Source organism: Scyliorhinus canicula, chromosome 6 (assembly GCF_902713615.1).
Source record: "Scyliorhinus canicula chromosome 6, sScyCan1.1, whole genome shotgun sequence".
In the NCBI taxonomy this organism is placed as follows: Eukaryota; Metazoa; Chordata; class Chondrichthyes; order Carcharhiniformes; family Scyliorhinidae; genus Scyliorhinus; species Scyliorhinus canicula.
In genome coordinates this window covers 105,576,095-105,593,931 of record NC_052151.1, presented here as the reverse complement: position 1 = coordinate 105,593,931, position 17,837 = coordinate 105,576,095, and the positions used below count along the sequence as shown (strand labels likewise).

The window sequence follows — 17,837 nt, the reverse complement described above, 5'->3', positions numbered from 1 at the left end:
TGTGTTGCAGCAGTTATTATACACCACTGTGCCACCATGCCCATCATCCTAGGAATCTGTGAGTGAGCATTCTCTGAGCTCCTCCTAATACAGTTATGTCCTTTCAAAACTGTACACAGTACTCTAGGTGTAGTCTCAGCAATTGCCTATCCAACTGCAGCCAAACATCCCACATTAAGATTGCGTAGCCTTTGTACTAAATTATTACATTCCATGTGCCTTCCTAATCACTTGCTGTATCTGTACAGTATTTCTTGGAGAATCATGTATCAAGACTTTCAGATGCCTCTGCACCGCAGAATTCTGCCATCTCTCTCTATTTAAATAATATTCTGCTCTTTTATTCTTTTTGTCAAAATGGATGCGTTCACATCTTCCAACATTAAACACCCATCTGCCAAATATTTACCCACTGACTTAATATATCATTTTGCAAGCATTTTGTAGGCGGCACGGTAGCACAGTGGTTAGCACTGTTGCTTCACAATTCCAGGGACCCAGGTTCGAGCTGCCGCTGTCGAGCTGGTGCACAATACCCCACCAGTTATTCTATTTCATATTTTATTGTATTTTATGTTGGGGTGTGCCCTTCTCTTCTAAATAAGTGTATATATTTATATATATATATATAGTTCTTATTCTGTGTACATAACGGTAATTATACCTTGTTCAAAAACCCAATAAATACATTTATTTTTTAAAAAGGCAGATTGGCCATGCCAAATTAGCCAAAGATTTTTCCCCAGGGCGGAAATGGCTGTCATGATGGTATATAATTTTAAGGTGCTTGGAGGAAGGTATAGGGGTCAGAGGTAGGTTCTTTACACAGAGTGGTGGGTGCATAGAATGCACTGCCAGTGGAAGTGATGAAGTCAGAGTCATTAGGGGCATTTAAGCGACTCTTGGACAGGCACATGGACAGCATGAAATTGAAGGGGTGTAAGTTAGGTTGATCTTAGATTAGAATAATTAGTCGGCACAACATTGTGTGTCGAAGGGCCTGTACTGTGCTGTTCTATGTTGTATTAAATTGCCCTTATTGTCCAAAAAAGTTAGGTGGTGTTGCTCGGTTACGGGAATAGGGTGGAGGTGTGGGCTTGAGAAGGGCTGATGCAGTCTCGATGGGCCGAATAGCCTTGGGACTCCAAGGGCCGATGCAGACTCGATGGGCCGAATAGCCTTCTTCTGCACTGTAAATTCTATGAAGCACCTTATGTCCTTTTCACAACTTACTTTCCTACTTATCTTTGGGTCAGTAAATTTAACAGTCAGTCATTCGGCCGTATCATCAAAGTCACTCATGTAGATTGTAAATAGTTGAGGCCCCAACACTGATCCCTGTGGTACTCCACTTGTTACATCTCGACAACCTAGGCAGCACGGTAGCATTGTGGATAGCACAATTGCTTCACAGCTCCAGGGTCCCAGGTTCGATTCCAGCTTGGGTTACTGTCTGTGCGGAGTTTGCACATCCTCCCCATGTGTGCGTGGGTTTCCTCCGGGTGCTCCGGTTTCTTCCCACAGTCCAAAGGTGTGCAGGTTAGGTGGATTGGCCATGATAAATTGCCGTTAGTGTCCAAAATTGCCCTTAGTGTTCGGTGGGGTTACTGGGTTATGGGGATAGAGTGGAGGTGTTGACCTTGGGTAGGGTGCTCTTTCCAAGAGCCAGTGCAGACTCGATGGGCCGAATGGCCTCCTTCTGCACTGTAAATTCTATGATATGTAAATTTTATGATCTATGACCCATTTATATCCCCTACATCATGAGCTCCTTTTTTAATGAAGTAATCTTTGATGCGGCACCTTCTCAAATACCTTCAGAAAATCCAAGTACACCACATTCACAGGTTTCCCTTTATTTACATTATTTGTTATTTCCTCAAAAGAACTCTAATAAATTAGTCAAACACAATTTCCCTTTCAGAAAAACATGTCGACTCTGCCTGATTACACAGATTTTCTAAGGGCCCCGATAGCCTCCTTAATAGTGAATTCCAGCATTTTGCCTTTGACTGATGTTAAGCTACCTGATCTATAGGTTCCTGCATTCTGTCTTCCTCCTATCTTTAAGAGGAGTTAAATTTGCTATTTTCCAATGTTATGGGACTCCGAGGTGCTTCTTAGGAGGACTTATGAGGAAAGACTGTGATTCCGTGTGTTTTTCCTCCAAGATTCAATGTTATCGTAGAGCAACAATTGATTGCAAAGATGCTCTGGTTATCTTCTTCCCACAAAGGACAATTGTTACTTCAGTAAGGGTCTGGGGCGCAATTCTCCCCCACGCCGAGTGGGAGAATCACTGGGGCACCGGGTAAGTCCCGCCACTCCGCCCCGGCACCCGCACGCGATTCTCTCACCCCCCCAAACCGGCGCGGTGAGATTTACGGCTGGCCGCTTGGAGAATCGCCGCTCGCCCAATGGGCCGAGCGGCCTGCCCAATACGACGTGTTCCCGCCGGCGCCGTCCACACCTGGTCGCTGCCGTCGGGAACAGCGCGGGAACGCTGGGGGGGCGGCCTGTGGGGGGACGGGGAAGGGGGGATCCAGCACCGGGTGGGGGAGGGTGGGGGGGCCACCGATCAGCGGGCCAGCCTCTCTGAAGGAGGACCTCCTTTCCTCCGCCGCCTCCCCAAGATCACTCCGACATTTGTTGCGGCGCGCCCGTGAGGAGGACTGCAACTGCACATGCGCGGGTTGGCGCCGGCCAACCTGCGTATGTACGGGTGATGTCATTTACATGGCGCCGGCCACGTAATTTACGCAGCGCCGCTTTTATGCGGCGCCAAGGCCCGTTGCGCGTAAATGACGCGGCGCCGCTCCTAGCCCCCCGTGGGTGGGAGAACAGGGGGAGAGGAGCGGCCTCCGACACCAGAGTGAAACACTCCGGTTTAACTCCAGCATCGGGACTCAAGTCTCCCGATGGGAGAATCTCGCCCCTGATGTTTGAAACATTGCTTGGCAGCCCACAAGTTGCAAAAGCACAAGTCATGATGAAATTTACAAGTGCACTGCCACCACCACCTGACCATAACATAGTCACATTCTACCACATTAAATGATGAATTCAACAGTTATAGATGGAACTTCTGCTGACCTGACTGGCCTCCTTGCAATCTTCATATATCTGGGCTCTGAATTCTGAAGGCTCGTTCTAATTTTCTCTATCACAAACCAACTGTCCAGCCAACTGAGCTAAACTACACTCAAAGAACAATGAGGTGGAGTGCATATTTGGTAATTAAGAAAGAGGGCTCAACTGACCACAAAATAGGCAACTTTACTAAGGCAAATAGAGCAGCAATAACATCAGTGCCTGAGAAAGATCTGAAGGCTGTAACATCATTAGATCTTCAGGCTCTGCCATAATGGGTCAACAAAACAGCTAACCGAACCCCCCTGGTAACATGACCGCAAGAAACCTGACTCTGACCCATGCTTTTCATAAAGCATGGAGGAAGGGAGTCATAGAACCACCAATTAGTTTTAACAAAGAAAACCCATTTAATAAACATGAAAAGTTGGATTATGCAACACTTCTTTACTCTACCCCTTAGTTTAACAATTTAAGGATTACAAAGCACATCTTAAACTTACAATGCTGTCATTAATAGACAAAGTCCGTTTTAAGCACACAAGATGACTGTGGTAAAATACACTTAATTAATCATCTTCCTTGGTGTAAAAAGCCTGCTGCTGTTATTCAAATGTGGTTCACATGATATAAGAACATAAGAACATAAGAAATAGGAGCAGGAGTAGGCCATCTGGCCCCTCGAGCCTGCTCCGCCATTCAATTAGACCATGGCTGATCTTTTGTGGACTCAGCTCCACTTTCCGGCCCGAACACCATAACCCTTAATCCCTTTATTCTTCAAAAAACTATCTATCTTTACCTTAAAAACATGTAATGAAGGAGCCTCAACTGCTTCACTGGGCAAGGAATTCCATAGATTCACAACCCTTTGGGTGAAGAAGTTCCTCCTAAACTCAGTCCTAAATCTACTTCCCCTTATTTTGAGGCTATGCCCCCTAGTTCTGCTGTCACCCGCCAGTGGAAACAACCTGCCCGCATCTATCCTATCTATTCCCTTCATAATTTTAAATGTTTCTATAAGATCCCCCCTCATCCTTCTAAATTCCAACGAGTACAGTCCCAGTCTACTCAACCTCTCCTCATAATCCAACCCCTTCAGATCTGGGATTAACCTAGTGAATTTCCTCTGCACACCCTCCAGCGCCAGTACGTCCTTTCTCAAGTAAGGAGACCAAAACTGAACACAATACTCCAGGTGTGGCCGCACTAACACCTTATACAATTGCAACATAACCTCCCTAGTCTTAAACTCCATCCCTCTAGCAATGAAGGACAAAATTCCATTTGCCTTCTTAGTCACCTGTTGCACTTGTAAACCAACCTTCTGTGACTCATGCACTAGCACACCCAAGTCTCTCTGAACAGCGGCATGCTTTAATATTTTATAGAACATAGAACGATACAGCGCAGCACAGGCCCTTCGGCCCTCGATGTTGCACCGACATGGAAAAAAACTAAAGGCCATCGAACCTACACTATGCCCTTATCATCCATATGCTTATCCAATAAACTTTTAAATGCCCTCAATGTTGGCGAGTTCACTACTGTTGCAGGTAGGGCATTCCACGGCCTCACCACTCTTTGCGTAAAAAACCCACCTCTGACCTCTGTCCTATATCTATTACCCCTCAATTTAAGGCTATGTCCCCTCGTGCTAGCCACCTCCATCCGCGGGAGAAGGCTCTCGCTGTCCACCCTATCTAACCCTCTGATCATTTTGTATGCCTCTATTAAGTCACCTCTTAACCTTCTTCTCTCTAACGAAAACAACCTCAAGTCCATCAGCCTTTCCTCATAAGATTTTCCCTCCATACCAGGCAACATCCTGGTAAATCTCCTCTGCACCCGTTCCAAGGCTTCCACGTCCTTCCTATAATGAGGCGACCAGAACTGTACGCAATACTCCAAATGCGGCCGTACTAGAGTTTTGTACAACTGCAACATGACCTCATGGCTCCGGAACTCAATCCCTCTACCAATAAAGGCCAACACACCATAGGCCTTCTTCACAACCCTATCAACCTGGGTGGCAACTTTCAGGGATCTATGTACATGGACACCGAGATCCCTCTGCTCATCCACACTACCAAGAATTTTACCATTAGCCAAATATTCCGCATTCCTGTTATTCTTTCCAAAGTGAATCACCTCACACTTCTCCACATTAAACTCCATTTGCCACCTCTCAGCCCAGCTCTGCAGCTTATCTATGTCACTCTGTAACCTGCAACATCCTTCCGCACTGTCTACAACTCCACCGACTTTAGTGTCGTCTGCAAATTTACTCACCCATCCTTCTGCGCCCTCCTCTAGGTCATTTATAAAAATGACAAACAGCAACGGCCCCAGAACAGATCCTTGTGGTACGCCACTCGTAACTGAACTCCATTCTGAACATTTCCCATCAACTACCACTCTTTCTTCTTTCAACTAGCCAATTTCTGATCCACATCTCTAAATCACCCTCAATCCCCAGCCTCCGTATTTTCTGCAATAGCCGACTGTGGGGAACCTTATCAAACGCTTTACTGAAATCCATATACACCACATCAACTGCTCTACCCTCGTCTACCTGTTCAGTCACCTTCTCAAAGAACTCGATAAGGTTTGTGAGGCATGACCTACCCTTCACAAACCATGCTGACTATCCCTAATCATATTATTCCTATCTAGATGATTATAAATCGTATCTTTTATAATCCTCTCCAAGACCTTACCCACCACAGACGTTAGGCTCACCAGCCTATAGTTACCGGGGTTATCTCTACTCCCCTTCTTGAACAAAGGGACCACATTTGCTATCCTCCAGTCCTCTGGCACTATTCCTGTAGCCAATGATGACCTAAAAATCAAAGCCAAAGGCTCAGCAATCTCTTCCCTGGCTTCCCAGAGAATCCTAGGATAAATCCCATCCGGCCCCGGGGACTTATCTATTTTCACCTTGTCCAGAATTGCCAACACTTCTTCCCTACGCACCTCAATGCCATCTATTCTAATAGCCTGGGTCTCAGCATTCTCCTCCACAATATTATCTTTTTCTTGAGTGAATACTGACGAAAAGTATTCATTTAGTATCTCGCTTATCTCCTCAGCCTCCACACACAACTTCCCACCACTGTCCTTGACTGGCCCTACTCTTACCCTAGTCATTCTTTTATTCCTGACATACCTATAGAAAGCTTTGGGTTTTCCTTGATCCTACCTGCCAAAGACTTCTCATGTCCCCTCCTTGCACGTCTCAGCTCTCTCTTTAGATCCTTCCTCGCTTCCTTGTAACTATCAGACGCCCCAACTGAAACTTCATGCCTCATCTTCACATAGGCCTCCTTCTTCCTCTTAACAAGAGATTCCACTTCTTTGGTAAACCACGGTTCCCTCGCTCGACCCCTTCCTCCCTGCCTGACTGGTACGTACTTATCAAGAACATGCAATAGCTGTTCCTTGAACAAGCTCCACATATCCAGTGTGCCCAACCCTTGCAGCCTACTTCTCCAACCAACACATCCTAAGTCATGTCTAATGGCATCATAATTGCCCTTCCCCCAGCTATAACTCTTGCCCTGCGGGGTATACTTATCCCTTTCCATCACTAACGTAAAGGTCACCGAATTGTGGTCACTGTTTCCAAAGTGCTCACCTACCTCCAGATCTAACACCTGGCCTGGTTCATTACCCAAAACCAAATCCAATGTGGCCTCGCCTCTTGTTGGCCTGTCAACATATTGTGTCAGGAAACCCTCCTGCACACATTGTACAAAGAATGACCCATCTAATGTACTCGAACTATATCTTTTCCAGTCAATATTTGGAAAGTTAAAGTCTCCCATAACAACTACCCTGTTACTTTCGCTCTTTTCCAGAATCATCTTCGCCATCCTTTCCTCTACATCCCTAGAACTATTAGGTGGCCTATAGAAAACTCCCAACAGGGTGACCTCTCCTTTCCTGTTTCTAACCTCAGCCCATACTACCTCAGAAGAAGAGTCCCCATCTAGCATCCTTTCCGCCACCGTAATACTGTCCTTGACTAGCAGCGCCACACCTCCCCCTCTTTTGCCCCCTTCTCTGAGCTTACTAAAAAACCTAAACCCCGGAACCTGCAACAACCATTCCTGTCCCTGCTCTATCCATGTCTCTGAAATGGCCACAACATCGAAGTCCCAGGTACCAACCCATGCTGCCAGTTCCCCTACCTTATTTTGTATACTCCTGGCATTGAAGTAGACACACTTCAAACCACCTACCTGAACTCTGGAACCCTCTTGCGAAGTCAAATCTGTGCTCCTGACGTCTATACTCTCAATCTCCCGTACCCCAAAACTACAATCCAGGTTCCCATGCCCCTGCTGAATTATCGTTTAAATAATAATCGCGTTTGCTGTTATTCCTACCAAAATGGATAACCTCACATTTGTCAACATTGTATTCCATCTGCCAGACCCGAGCCCATTCACTTAACCTATCCAAATCCCTCTGCAGACTTCCAGTATCCTCTGCACTTTTCGCTTTACCACTCATCTTAGTGTTATCTGCAAACTTGGACACATTGCCCTTGGTCCCCAACTCCAAATCATCAATGTAAATTGTGAACAATTGTGGGCCCAACACGGATCCCTGAGGGACACCACTAGCTACTGATTGCCAACCAGAGAAACACCCATTTATCCCAACTCTTTGCTTTCTATTAATTAACCAATCCTCTATCCATGCTACTACTTTACCCTTAATGCCATGCATCTTTATCTTATGCAGCAACCTTTTGTGTGGCACCTTGTCAAAGGCTTTCTGGAAATCCAGATATACCACATCCATCGGCTCCCCGTTATCTACTGCACTGGTAATGTCCTCAAAAAATTCCACTAAATTAGTTAGGCACGACCTGCCTTTTACGAACCCATGCTGCGTCTGCCCAATGGGACAATTTCTATCCAGATGCCTCGCAATTTCTTCCTTGATGATAGATTCCAGCATCTTCCCTATTACCGAAGTTAAACTCACTGGCCTATAATTTCCTGCCTTCTGCCTACCTCCTTTCTTAAACAGTGGCGTCACGCTTGCTAATTTCCAATCCACCGGGACCACCCCAGAGTCTAGTGAATTTCAGTAAATTATCACTAGTGCATCTGCAATTTCCCTAGCCATCTCTTTTAGCACTCTGGGATGCATTCCATCAGGGCCAGGAGACTTGTCTACCTTTAGCCCCATTAGCTTGCCCATCACTCCCTCCTTAGTGATAACAATCCTCTCCACAAGAAGTAAAGAACTTGATATTGTTAATTCTAAATCAAATATTTTGCTGCAATTATGTGATAAGATACAATTTAATGTGCTTTAGAAAAAATTATAGAAAATGATCTATCGGTTCAAACATTATAACTATTTTAAAATTCCAAACTACTGATCTTCAGATAGTAGTATATAAATATTTCCAAAGATTGTCCAGTTTCACTAAATCTGGAAGATTTGCAACTTTAATAGAGATGCAAGATGTCCAAGATGCCAAAAGCTAATATACTATGTTTATAATCTCACAACAACGTACGATCGAATTTCAAAATGACCAGAATTGGAACATACACAACTGCTGTATTGATGTATATATTTAGCATTCTGTAAGGTGATAAATGCGTTCATAAACACAATTTTGTAACCGCCGGTTTGTTCCGGGGAGAATTGATGGCGGGTTCCTGAGTTGGCACAGGGCACATATCAGGAGGTTGGGGGACCTGTTTATAGACGGGAAGTTTGCGAGCCTGGGTGAGCTGGAGGGGAAGTTCGGGCTCCCCCCGGGAACGCCTTTTGGTACATGCAGGTGAGGGCATTTGTCAGGCAGCAGGTGGCGGGGTTCGCTCTGCTGCCGACGCGTGGGGTCCAGGACAGGGTGCTCTCGGAGGTGTGGGTTGGGGAGGGGAGTTTTATACTAATGGGACAGGCATAGTTGTTCTGTGCCAATTTCGGGCATTAATTAATTTCCTCTTCTGTGTATACGCGAGGGGGGGGGGGGGGGGGGGGGGGGTTCTGTCCTGTCTATTGAAGGGACGGGCAGATGTTTAGTGTGTTGGCAGAGGGAAGCAGGGTTGTGGATGCCCTGATCTCAATTAAATAATCTGGAACAAACTCCCACCTGACAGGTGATCAAATAAACAACATGGCTGTCAGGCAAGTGCACAAACAACATGTGGGAGGCTGCACCCTGCTAACAATGTGAATAGTTCCGGTCCCCAGCCCGGGTGGGTGGGGCGGGGCGGTGAAGTCTGAAAGTTTGTTTGCTTGTGAGGTTGAACAGATTTTACATGTAAAGGAAAGTCGGGACCGGATTGTTTTACGAGAAAGGGTTATATTCAGGGGAAAGAAAACAAACCAGCAGACAGTGCAGAGATCCCTCGTGGCCATTCCCCTTCAAAACAAGTATACCGTTTTGGATGCTGTTGGGGGAGATGACCTACCGGGGGAAGGCCCTAGCGGCCAGGTCTCTTGCACGGAGTCTGGCTCTGGGGCTCAGAAGGGAAGGGGGGGAGAATAGAAAAGCAATAGTGATAGGAGATTCAATGGTTAGGGGAATAGATAGGAGATTCTGTGGTCGCGAGCGAGACTCCCGGAAGGTATGTTGTCTCCCGGGTGCCAGGGCTAGGGATGTCTCGGATTGTGTCTTCAGGATCCTTAAGGGGGAGGGTGAGCAGCCAGAAGGCGTGGTGCACATTGGTACCAACGACGTAGGTAGGAAAAGGGGTGTGGAGGTAATAAATGAGTTTGGGGAGTTAGGCTGGAAGTTAAAAGCCAGGACAGACAGAGTTGTCATCTCTGGGTTGTTGCCGGTGCCATGTGATAGCGAGGCTAGGAATAGGGAGTGCAGTTGAACACGTGGCTGCAGGAATGGTGTAGGAGGGAGGGCTTCAGGTTTGGATAATTGGAGCGCATTCTGGGGAAGGTGGACCTGTACAAGCAGGACGGGTTGCATCTGAACCAGAGGGGCACGGAAATGGGTTGAAATGTGTATACTTCAACGCAAGAAGCATCAGGAATAAGGAACTTAAGGCATGGATCGGTACTTGGGACTACGATGTGGTGGCCATCACGGAAACTTGGATAGAAAAGGGGCAGAAATGGTTGTTGGAGGTTCCTGGTTATAGATGTTTCAATAAGACTAGGGAGGGTGGTAAAAGAGGTGGGGGGTGGCATTGTTAATTAGAAATAGTATAACAGCTGCAGAAAGGCAGTTAAAGGAGCATCTGCTTACTGAGGTAGTATGGGTTGAAGTCAGAAATAGGAAAGAAGCAGTCACCTTGTTGGGATTTTTCTATAGGCCCCCCAATAGCAGCAGAGATGTGGAGGAACAGATTGGGAAACAGATTTTGGAAAGGTGCAGAAGTCACAGGGTAGTCATCATGGGTGACTTCAACTTCCAAAACATTGAGTGGAAACTCTTTAGATCAAATAGTTTGGATGGGGTGGTGTTTGTGCAGCGTGTCCAGGAAGCTTTTCTAACACAGTATGTAGATTGTCTGACCAGAGGGGAGGCCATATTGGATTTGGTACTTGGTAATGAACCAGGGCAAGTGATAGATTTGTTAGTGGAGGAGCATTTTGGAGATAGTGACCACCATTCTGTGACTTTCACTTTAGTAATGGAGTGGGATAGGTGCGTGCAACAGGGCAAGGTTTACAATTGGGGGAAGGGTAAATATGACGCTGTCAGACAAGAACTGAAGTGCATAAGTTGGGAACATAGGCTGTCAGGGAAGGACACAAGGGAAATGTGGAACTTGTTCAAGGAACAGGTACTACGTGTCTTTGATATGTATGTCTCTGTCAGGCAGGGAAGAGGTGGTCGAGTGAGGGAGCCATGGTTGACAAGAGAGATTGAATGACTTGTTAAGAGGAAGAAGGAGACTTATGTAAGGCTGAGGAAACAAAGTTCAGACAGGGCACTGGAGGGATACAAGATAGCCAGGAGGGAACTGAAGAAAGGGATTAGGAGAGCTAAGAGAGGGCATGAAAAATCTTTGGCGGCTAGGATCAAGGAAAACCCCAAGGCCTTTTACACATATGTGAGAAATATGCAAATGACTAGAGCGAGGGTAGGTCCGATCAAGGACAGTAGCGGGAGATTGTGTATTGAGTCTGAAGAGGTAGGAGAGGTCTTGAACAAGTACTTTTCTTCAGTATTTACGAATGAGAGGAGCCATATTGTTGGAGAGGACAGTGTGAAACAGACTGGTAAGCTCGAGGAGATACTTGTTAGGAAGGAAGATGTGTTGGGCATTTTGAAAAACGTGAGGATAGATAAGTCCCCCGGGCCTGACGGGATATATCCAAGGATTCTATGGGAAGCAAGAGATGAAATTTCAGAGCCGCTGGCAATGATCTTTTCGTCCTCACTGTCAACAGGGGTGGTACCAGGGGATTGGAGTGTGGTGAATGCCGTGCCCCTGTTCAAAAAAGGGAATCGGGATAACCCTGAGAATTACAGGCCAGTTAGTCTTACTTCGGTGGTAGGCAGTAATGGAAAGAGTACTGAGGGATAGGATTTCTGAGCATCTGGAAAGGCACTGCTGATTAGGAATAGTCAGCATGGATTTGTGAGGGGTAGGTCTTGCCTCACAAGTCTTATTGAATTCTTTGAGGAGGTGACCAAGCATGTGGATGAAGGTAAAGCGGTGGATGTAGTGTACATGGATTTTAGTAAGGCATTTGATAAGGTTCCCCATGGTAGGCTTATGCAGAAAGTAAGGAGGCATGGGATAGTGGGAAATGTGGCCAGTTGGATAATGAATTGGCTAACTGATAGAAGTCAGAGAGTGGTAATGGATGGCAAATATTCAGCCAGGATCCCAGTTACCAGTGGGGTACCGCAGGGATCAGTTCTGGGTCCTCTGCTGTTTGTGATTTTCATTAATGACTTGGATGAGGGAGTTGAAGGTTGGGTCAGTACATTTGCAGACGATACGAAGATTTGTGGGGTTGTGGATAGTGAGAAGGGCTGTTGTCGGCTGCAAAGAGATATAGATAGGATGCAGAGCTGGGCTGAGAAGTGGCAGATGGAGTTTAACCCGGAAAAGTGTGAGGTTGTCCATTTTGGAAGGACAAATATGAATGCAGAATACAGGGTTAACGGTAGGGTTCATGGCAATGTGGAGGAGCAGAGAGATCTTGGGGTCTATGTTCATAGATCTTTGAAAGTTGCCACTCAAGTGGGTAGAGCTGTGAAGATGGCCTATGGTGTGCTAGCGTTCATTAGCAGAGGGATTGAATTTAAGAGCCGCGAGGTGACGATGCAGCTGTACAAAACCTTGGTAAGGCCACATTTGGAGTACAGTTCTGATCGCCGCATTTTAGGAAGGATGTGGAAGCTTTGGAAAAGGTGCAAAGGAGATTTACCAGAATGTTGCTTGGAATGGAGAGTAGGTTGTACGAGGAAAGGTTGAGGGTGCTAGGCCTTTTCTCATTAGACCGGAGATGGATGAGGGGCGACTTGATAAAGGTTTATAAGATGATCAGGAGAATAAATAGAGTAGACAGTCAGAGACTTTTTCCCCGGGTGGAACAAACCATTACAAGGGAACATAAATTTAAGGTGAATGGTGGAAGATATAGGGGGATGTCAGAGGTAGGTTCTTTACCCAGAGAGTAGTGTGGGCATGGAATGCACTGCCTGTGGAAGTAGTTGAGTCAGAAACATTAGTGACCTTCAAGCGGCTATTGGATAGGTACATGGATTATGGTAGAATGATGGGGTGTAGATTAATTTGTTCTTAATCTGGGACAAAAGTTCGGCACGACATCGTGGGCCGATGGGCCTGTTCTGTGTTGTATTTTTCTATGTTCTAAATATGGGCTTTGCTAGAAGATGGATTTAGTAGATGGAGCTTACTGATAGGTGGTTGAAGAGGGTGTCCAGTTTTAGCACACCAGCCTGCAGGATGGATATCAGGACTGTCGGCATCAATCCAGTAATCATAATCATAGTTCCAGCCATCAAAATGTATCTAGATAAATGATATGAGACGATTAGTCAAACTCAAATTCAGTTAATATAGTCACTAAATTTTCCACTGAGCACTCCAAGATAATTATATTTTTAAAGATCAATGCTCACTTAAATTCAATTTATGTAGCAAGGCAAAATTTCAAATCTACTCATGAAACAATGAACAATCTGTCAATAGTTCTTCATTTGCTAGTGGATCTCCTGCGCCATTGATAACTGGTCTGGATTTTCGTAGTGTTGGGGACGATGTGGCGTACCTAAAATGGCAGAACGATCCTGGATCTCAAAGTCCAGCCCCCAGAAACAATTTTTAATCAGGGAATAGTGGAAACCGGGGAGGACGTGACTCACACACGGGAAACTCAAACTCAGCAGGGTCGATGGGACACAGTGTTCGAGTTCAAAAACGCCCAATATTTGCTGGAGAAAGGGCCTTATCTCACAATTTGCAAGTTATGAATTAAGAGTAGACATCAATGTTCTTGAAGGGCGAATAAGGTCTGTGGAACTGTCAAGTTAGTCAAATTCCGTTCTTAAAAAGTTGAAAAACGGTCTGTGTCAGAGTTGAAAGAAAATCTGTTCTAGTAATTTCAATAGTTTGTTGGCAAAACCCTAAGTGCTTTCATTATAGTGTTATTAATGCTGGATGCCTTTCCATTGAAGGTTGAAGACGGGAGAGTCTAACGTTGAAGAAAACCACTGGGACAAGGCCCCAGATAACAGAGGTGAAGCTTTTAAACAACCTGCTTTGGTATTTACCAGCCCTTATGGCTGCCTCTGATCTTTGCCTGGAGCCACTGAACCCAACCCCATCCCACACGCACCCCCCCCAAAAAGAAGAACCCACCATTTGGGGAACATGCCCTCCATCCTGGTCAGGTGCAGCAAGCCGTGAAATTTCTGAACACTGTACACCTGCCTTGGGAGTGAAAATCCAGGCCATCAAGTCAGCAAATAATCTCACTTTTTTTTTGTTCAAACCGGTCTTTGGTCAACGAAACACAGATGAGATGGAAAGTAGTATTTGCTTGTATTCTACTAACAGCGGAAAGTGAAACACCAGATTATGTTTGGAGACCTTCAAGCAACAATGTCAATGACAACTTAAAAAAAACACAAAAGACAACTCAGTGGATAACTTTAATCATGTTATCTGGAACAGTTATTTTAATATTTTAAAACACTTATTTTGGGGCTTAGAATTTTTATTCACTTAGAAAAACCACGAGTGAACAATTTTCAGAAAGAATTTTGAACAACTTGTGGGAAGAACATATTAGATCAGCACCTACTGGCGTAAGACCGTACTTACACAGTGCAGCAGCCTATTAACATCAGACGTCAACATTTTTAACATGGCCAAAAATTTGTAAAGTTCGCAAGGAAGTGTGCCAAAAAAATGACAAATAGCAAAGTTGTGTAGAGAAGAGATGCTCAACATACAAGACCATATGACATAGGAGCCGTATTAGACCACTCGGCCCATCGAGTCTGCCCCGCCATTCAATCATGGCTGATATTTTCTCATTCCCATTCTCCTGCCTTCTCCCCATAACCCCTGGTCCCCTTATTAATCAAGAACCTATCTATGTCTTAAAGACACTCAGTGATTTGGGCCAGGATTCACTAAAATCATGGCTAATTGTTGACGCCGGCATAAACACCTGAGTGTTTCACGCCGTTGTCAACAGGCCTCCTGGCTCAGCGGTTCCATGGCTCACAGGGGGAGAGTATGGCACCGAGTGCTGCTTGCAGCGCTGATACATGGCCCCACGCATGTGCTCGCCGGCTGCTTCTGCCGGACCTGCGCAACATGGCGGAGCAACACAGCAGGCCGGCGCGGAAGAAGGTAGGCCTCCCCCAGATCATGTGCGCCCACCGATCAGTGGCCCCTGATCACAGGTCTATCCGTCCTGGAGGCCCCCGCGGAGTCTGATCCCCCCCCCCCCCCCCCCCACCCCCCACCCCCTCACCAGGACGGCCACTGCGGCGCAGGTTTGAGCTCCTTCCGGGTGGAACCATGTTAGAACCATGCCAGCCAGAAATCGGCCAGTCGAGCACGGAGAATCACCGCGGGGGCCTCTCTCAACGGTCCCCAACCAGCACGTGTCGACCGCCCGTGAGCGGCTGGCGGCGATTCTCCAGTCACCGGAGAATCGTGGCTCGCATCGCGGGCCACCTCGCTGTCAACTCCGATTCTCCGAGCCGGCGTGCGCTCGGAGAATCCTGGCCATGATTTTTAATAAACTATAGATTGGTAAATTAGTGAATCCAATGGCTTAGGATCATGAGAAATCTTTTGATCTTCTGGATGAATTGTACTTTTCTGTGCAAAATGAATTGGAAAATTCTCAATTCAATTTCCAGTGGGCTTGGCCTCCAACGCAAAACTGACCTTAATTAGACATTGATTAACAATACCACTCAGATGGTTTGTATACCAAGTCTACAAAAAGTACCACATGTGCTCTTGAAAACACATGTGTTCATGCAGCACCTTTAATGATGTCAGAATGTCACCACATACTTTATGGTCAATTTAAGTGCTTTTAAAATGTAGTCACAATGTAGTAATATGTAATAAAAGGAAACATGGCAGACAATTTGCCCACTGCAAGGCCACACACACAGCAAATGAAATACATTATCAAATTTGTTTCCATCAAATTAATTGAAGAATGTTGGCCAGGAAATTGGGGGAACTCTCCTGATCATCAAACATTACCATGTAATCTATCATGCATACTTAAGGCGAGACCCTAGTTATGTTTAATTCATATCCCCTGTCAGAGCAGCAATCCCATTTTGCTGGCCTACCCCTGCTCCTAATTTATATGTTCACATCTTTGTATGTTGAAAGGTCAACCTGACTCGTAACGTGGGTCTCTGCTGCAGGTGAGAATTTTGAAGCTAGGCACTTTCAGAAATCAGTAGATATGGGGCTAGGATGGATTGCTATTACTTTAATAACGTTGGCTTTATTAATCTAAAACTGGCACTTTTGAAAAGCCAAAACCAAATCAGGCCCAATTTAGTCCTGATTTAATATGTATAAAGATACTGGGACAGGCATTGGGATCAGAGACTTTGGGGTCAATTTTTCCAGACCTCAAATGGAACCTCTATTCAACCTGTAACAGCGATGAAACTTAGATCTTGCTGATCTGTATGATTCAGAACTGCATCACTCATTTCATTTATTCATTGAACCAACTGATGTACAATTTTTAAAACATACCTTTTAAAACGCACCCACTTAATAAATTGCAAATCAAATCATCTCAACAATTGTATATTCCAATCGCAAATACATCCGTGTGCAATAACCCACCTTTACTCTGTGATCATCTGTGTCTACAACTGTTGCTACTCTGATTAGCAATGGATTCCGCTTATCGACAGCTTCAAATTTCATATTTGGTAAAAAGCCATGTGTCGGCCGCTGAAACAACACGGGGAAATGATAATTAGTTTGAGAATGACTTTTCTCAGACAGCCTCTGCAAACTCTGATGTGCAAGTGACATTCCATAAACATTCAAAAACTTTGAATTGTGGATGTCAAATGGATATAAAACATCAAATTGGAATTCTTTAAAAAAATATTTTATTCAAGGCATTTTCATATAAACAAAGCAGAAGAACAACTAACATCCCCCTCCCCAATACTGCCACCATCTCCCGTCCTGCCTTCCCCCTTTTACCCCCTTATTCGCCCCATTCTCCCCTCCCCCTTTGTTGACCCCTCAAAACTCCTTAAAGAAATCTTTAAACGGCTTACACGTCCAAGTGAACCCATCAACCGACCCCCTCAAGACAAACTTAACCCTTTCCTGCCTCCCAAATTCCACCTGGTTGCTCACCCACACTACCGCTTTCGCCGGCTCCAAGTCCTTCCATCTGAACAAGATCCGTCTCCGGGCTATCAAGGAGGGAAAGATTTCACTTACCCTCTGGACTCCCTGATGTTCGGGCACCCCGAATATAATTACCTCTCGACTAGGGTCCACCTTCACCCCCAGCACTTCAGATATTACATCCGCACCCCCCCGCATGAACCCCTTCAGCTTCAGACGTGCCCAGAACATGTGGACGTGATTCACGGGCCTCCACACGCACCACCCACACCCATCCTCTACACCCTAACACATCCTTGCTACTGTCATACGTGTCCTACAGACTACTTTAAACTGAATGACACGTAACCTCACAGACGACGAGGACGCATTCACCATCCGCAGGGCCTCAGCCCAAGTCCCGGCCTCTACTTCCCCTCCCACTTAGGCTTTATGTCCTCCATTAGGGCCCCTCCCATTCCATCAACTCCTTGTAGATTTCAGACACCTTCCCCTCCCCTATCTCATCCCTCGACAGCATCTTATTCTGCAACACCAGGGGCTGCAGCCCAAGGAAGGACAGCACATCTCTCTTTCTAAAATCCCAGACCTGCAGGTACCGAAAACTATTCCCCTTCGGCAGTTCGTAGTCTTCCTCCAGGTCAACCGACCTCGCAAACGTGCCCCCTGTAAATAGGTTCCCAAATCACATGAAACCTCCCCATGTGCAAACTTACAGTTGTCGCAGATTGGTGCCCACACAGAGTCCAGTCCCAAATACTGCCTGCACACCCTTAATACCAACACCATCACTGGGCTTACAGAGTACCTGGCCGGCGAGAACGGCAGAGGTGCTGACAACATCCCCCTCCCCCTTAAACCCGTTTCCCCTGCACGATGCCGCTTCCATCTGACCCCATG

The 17,837-nt window shown here is 45.9% G+C and overlaps 1 protein-coding gene across 8 annotated transcripts in view; it reads right to left on the bottom strand.

Moving 5' to 3' along the window:
* l3mbtl3 (L3MBTL histone methyl-lysine binding protein 3) overlaps positions 1-17,837 on the bottom strand; it is a 189,090-nt gene that overhangs the window by 76,868 nt on the left and 94,385 nt on the right. For all 8 annotated transcript variants that reach the window (XM_038799815.1, XM_038799810.1, XM_038799814.1 and 5 more), the window contains 2 exons: positions 16,413-16,523; positions 12,965-13,079 (listed from right to left, as the gene is read on the bottom strand). In XM_038799815.1, the coding sequence (XP_038655743.1) occupies positions 12,965-13,079; positions 16,413-16,523 (226 nt within the window). The remainder of the gene's footprint in view (positions 1-12,964; positions 13,080-16,412; positions 16,524-17,837) is intronic.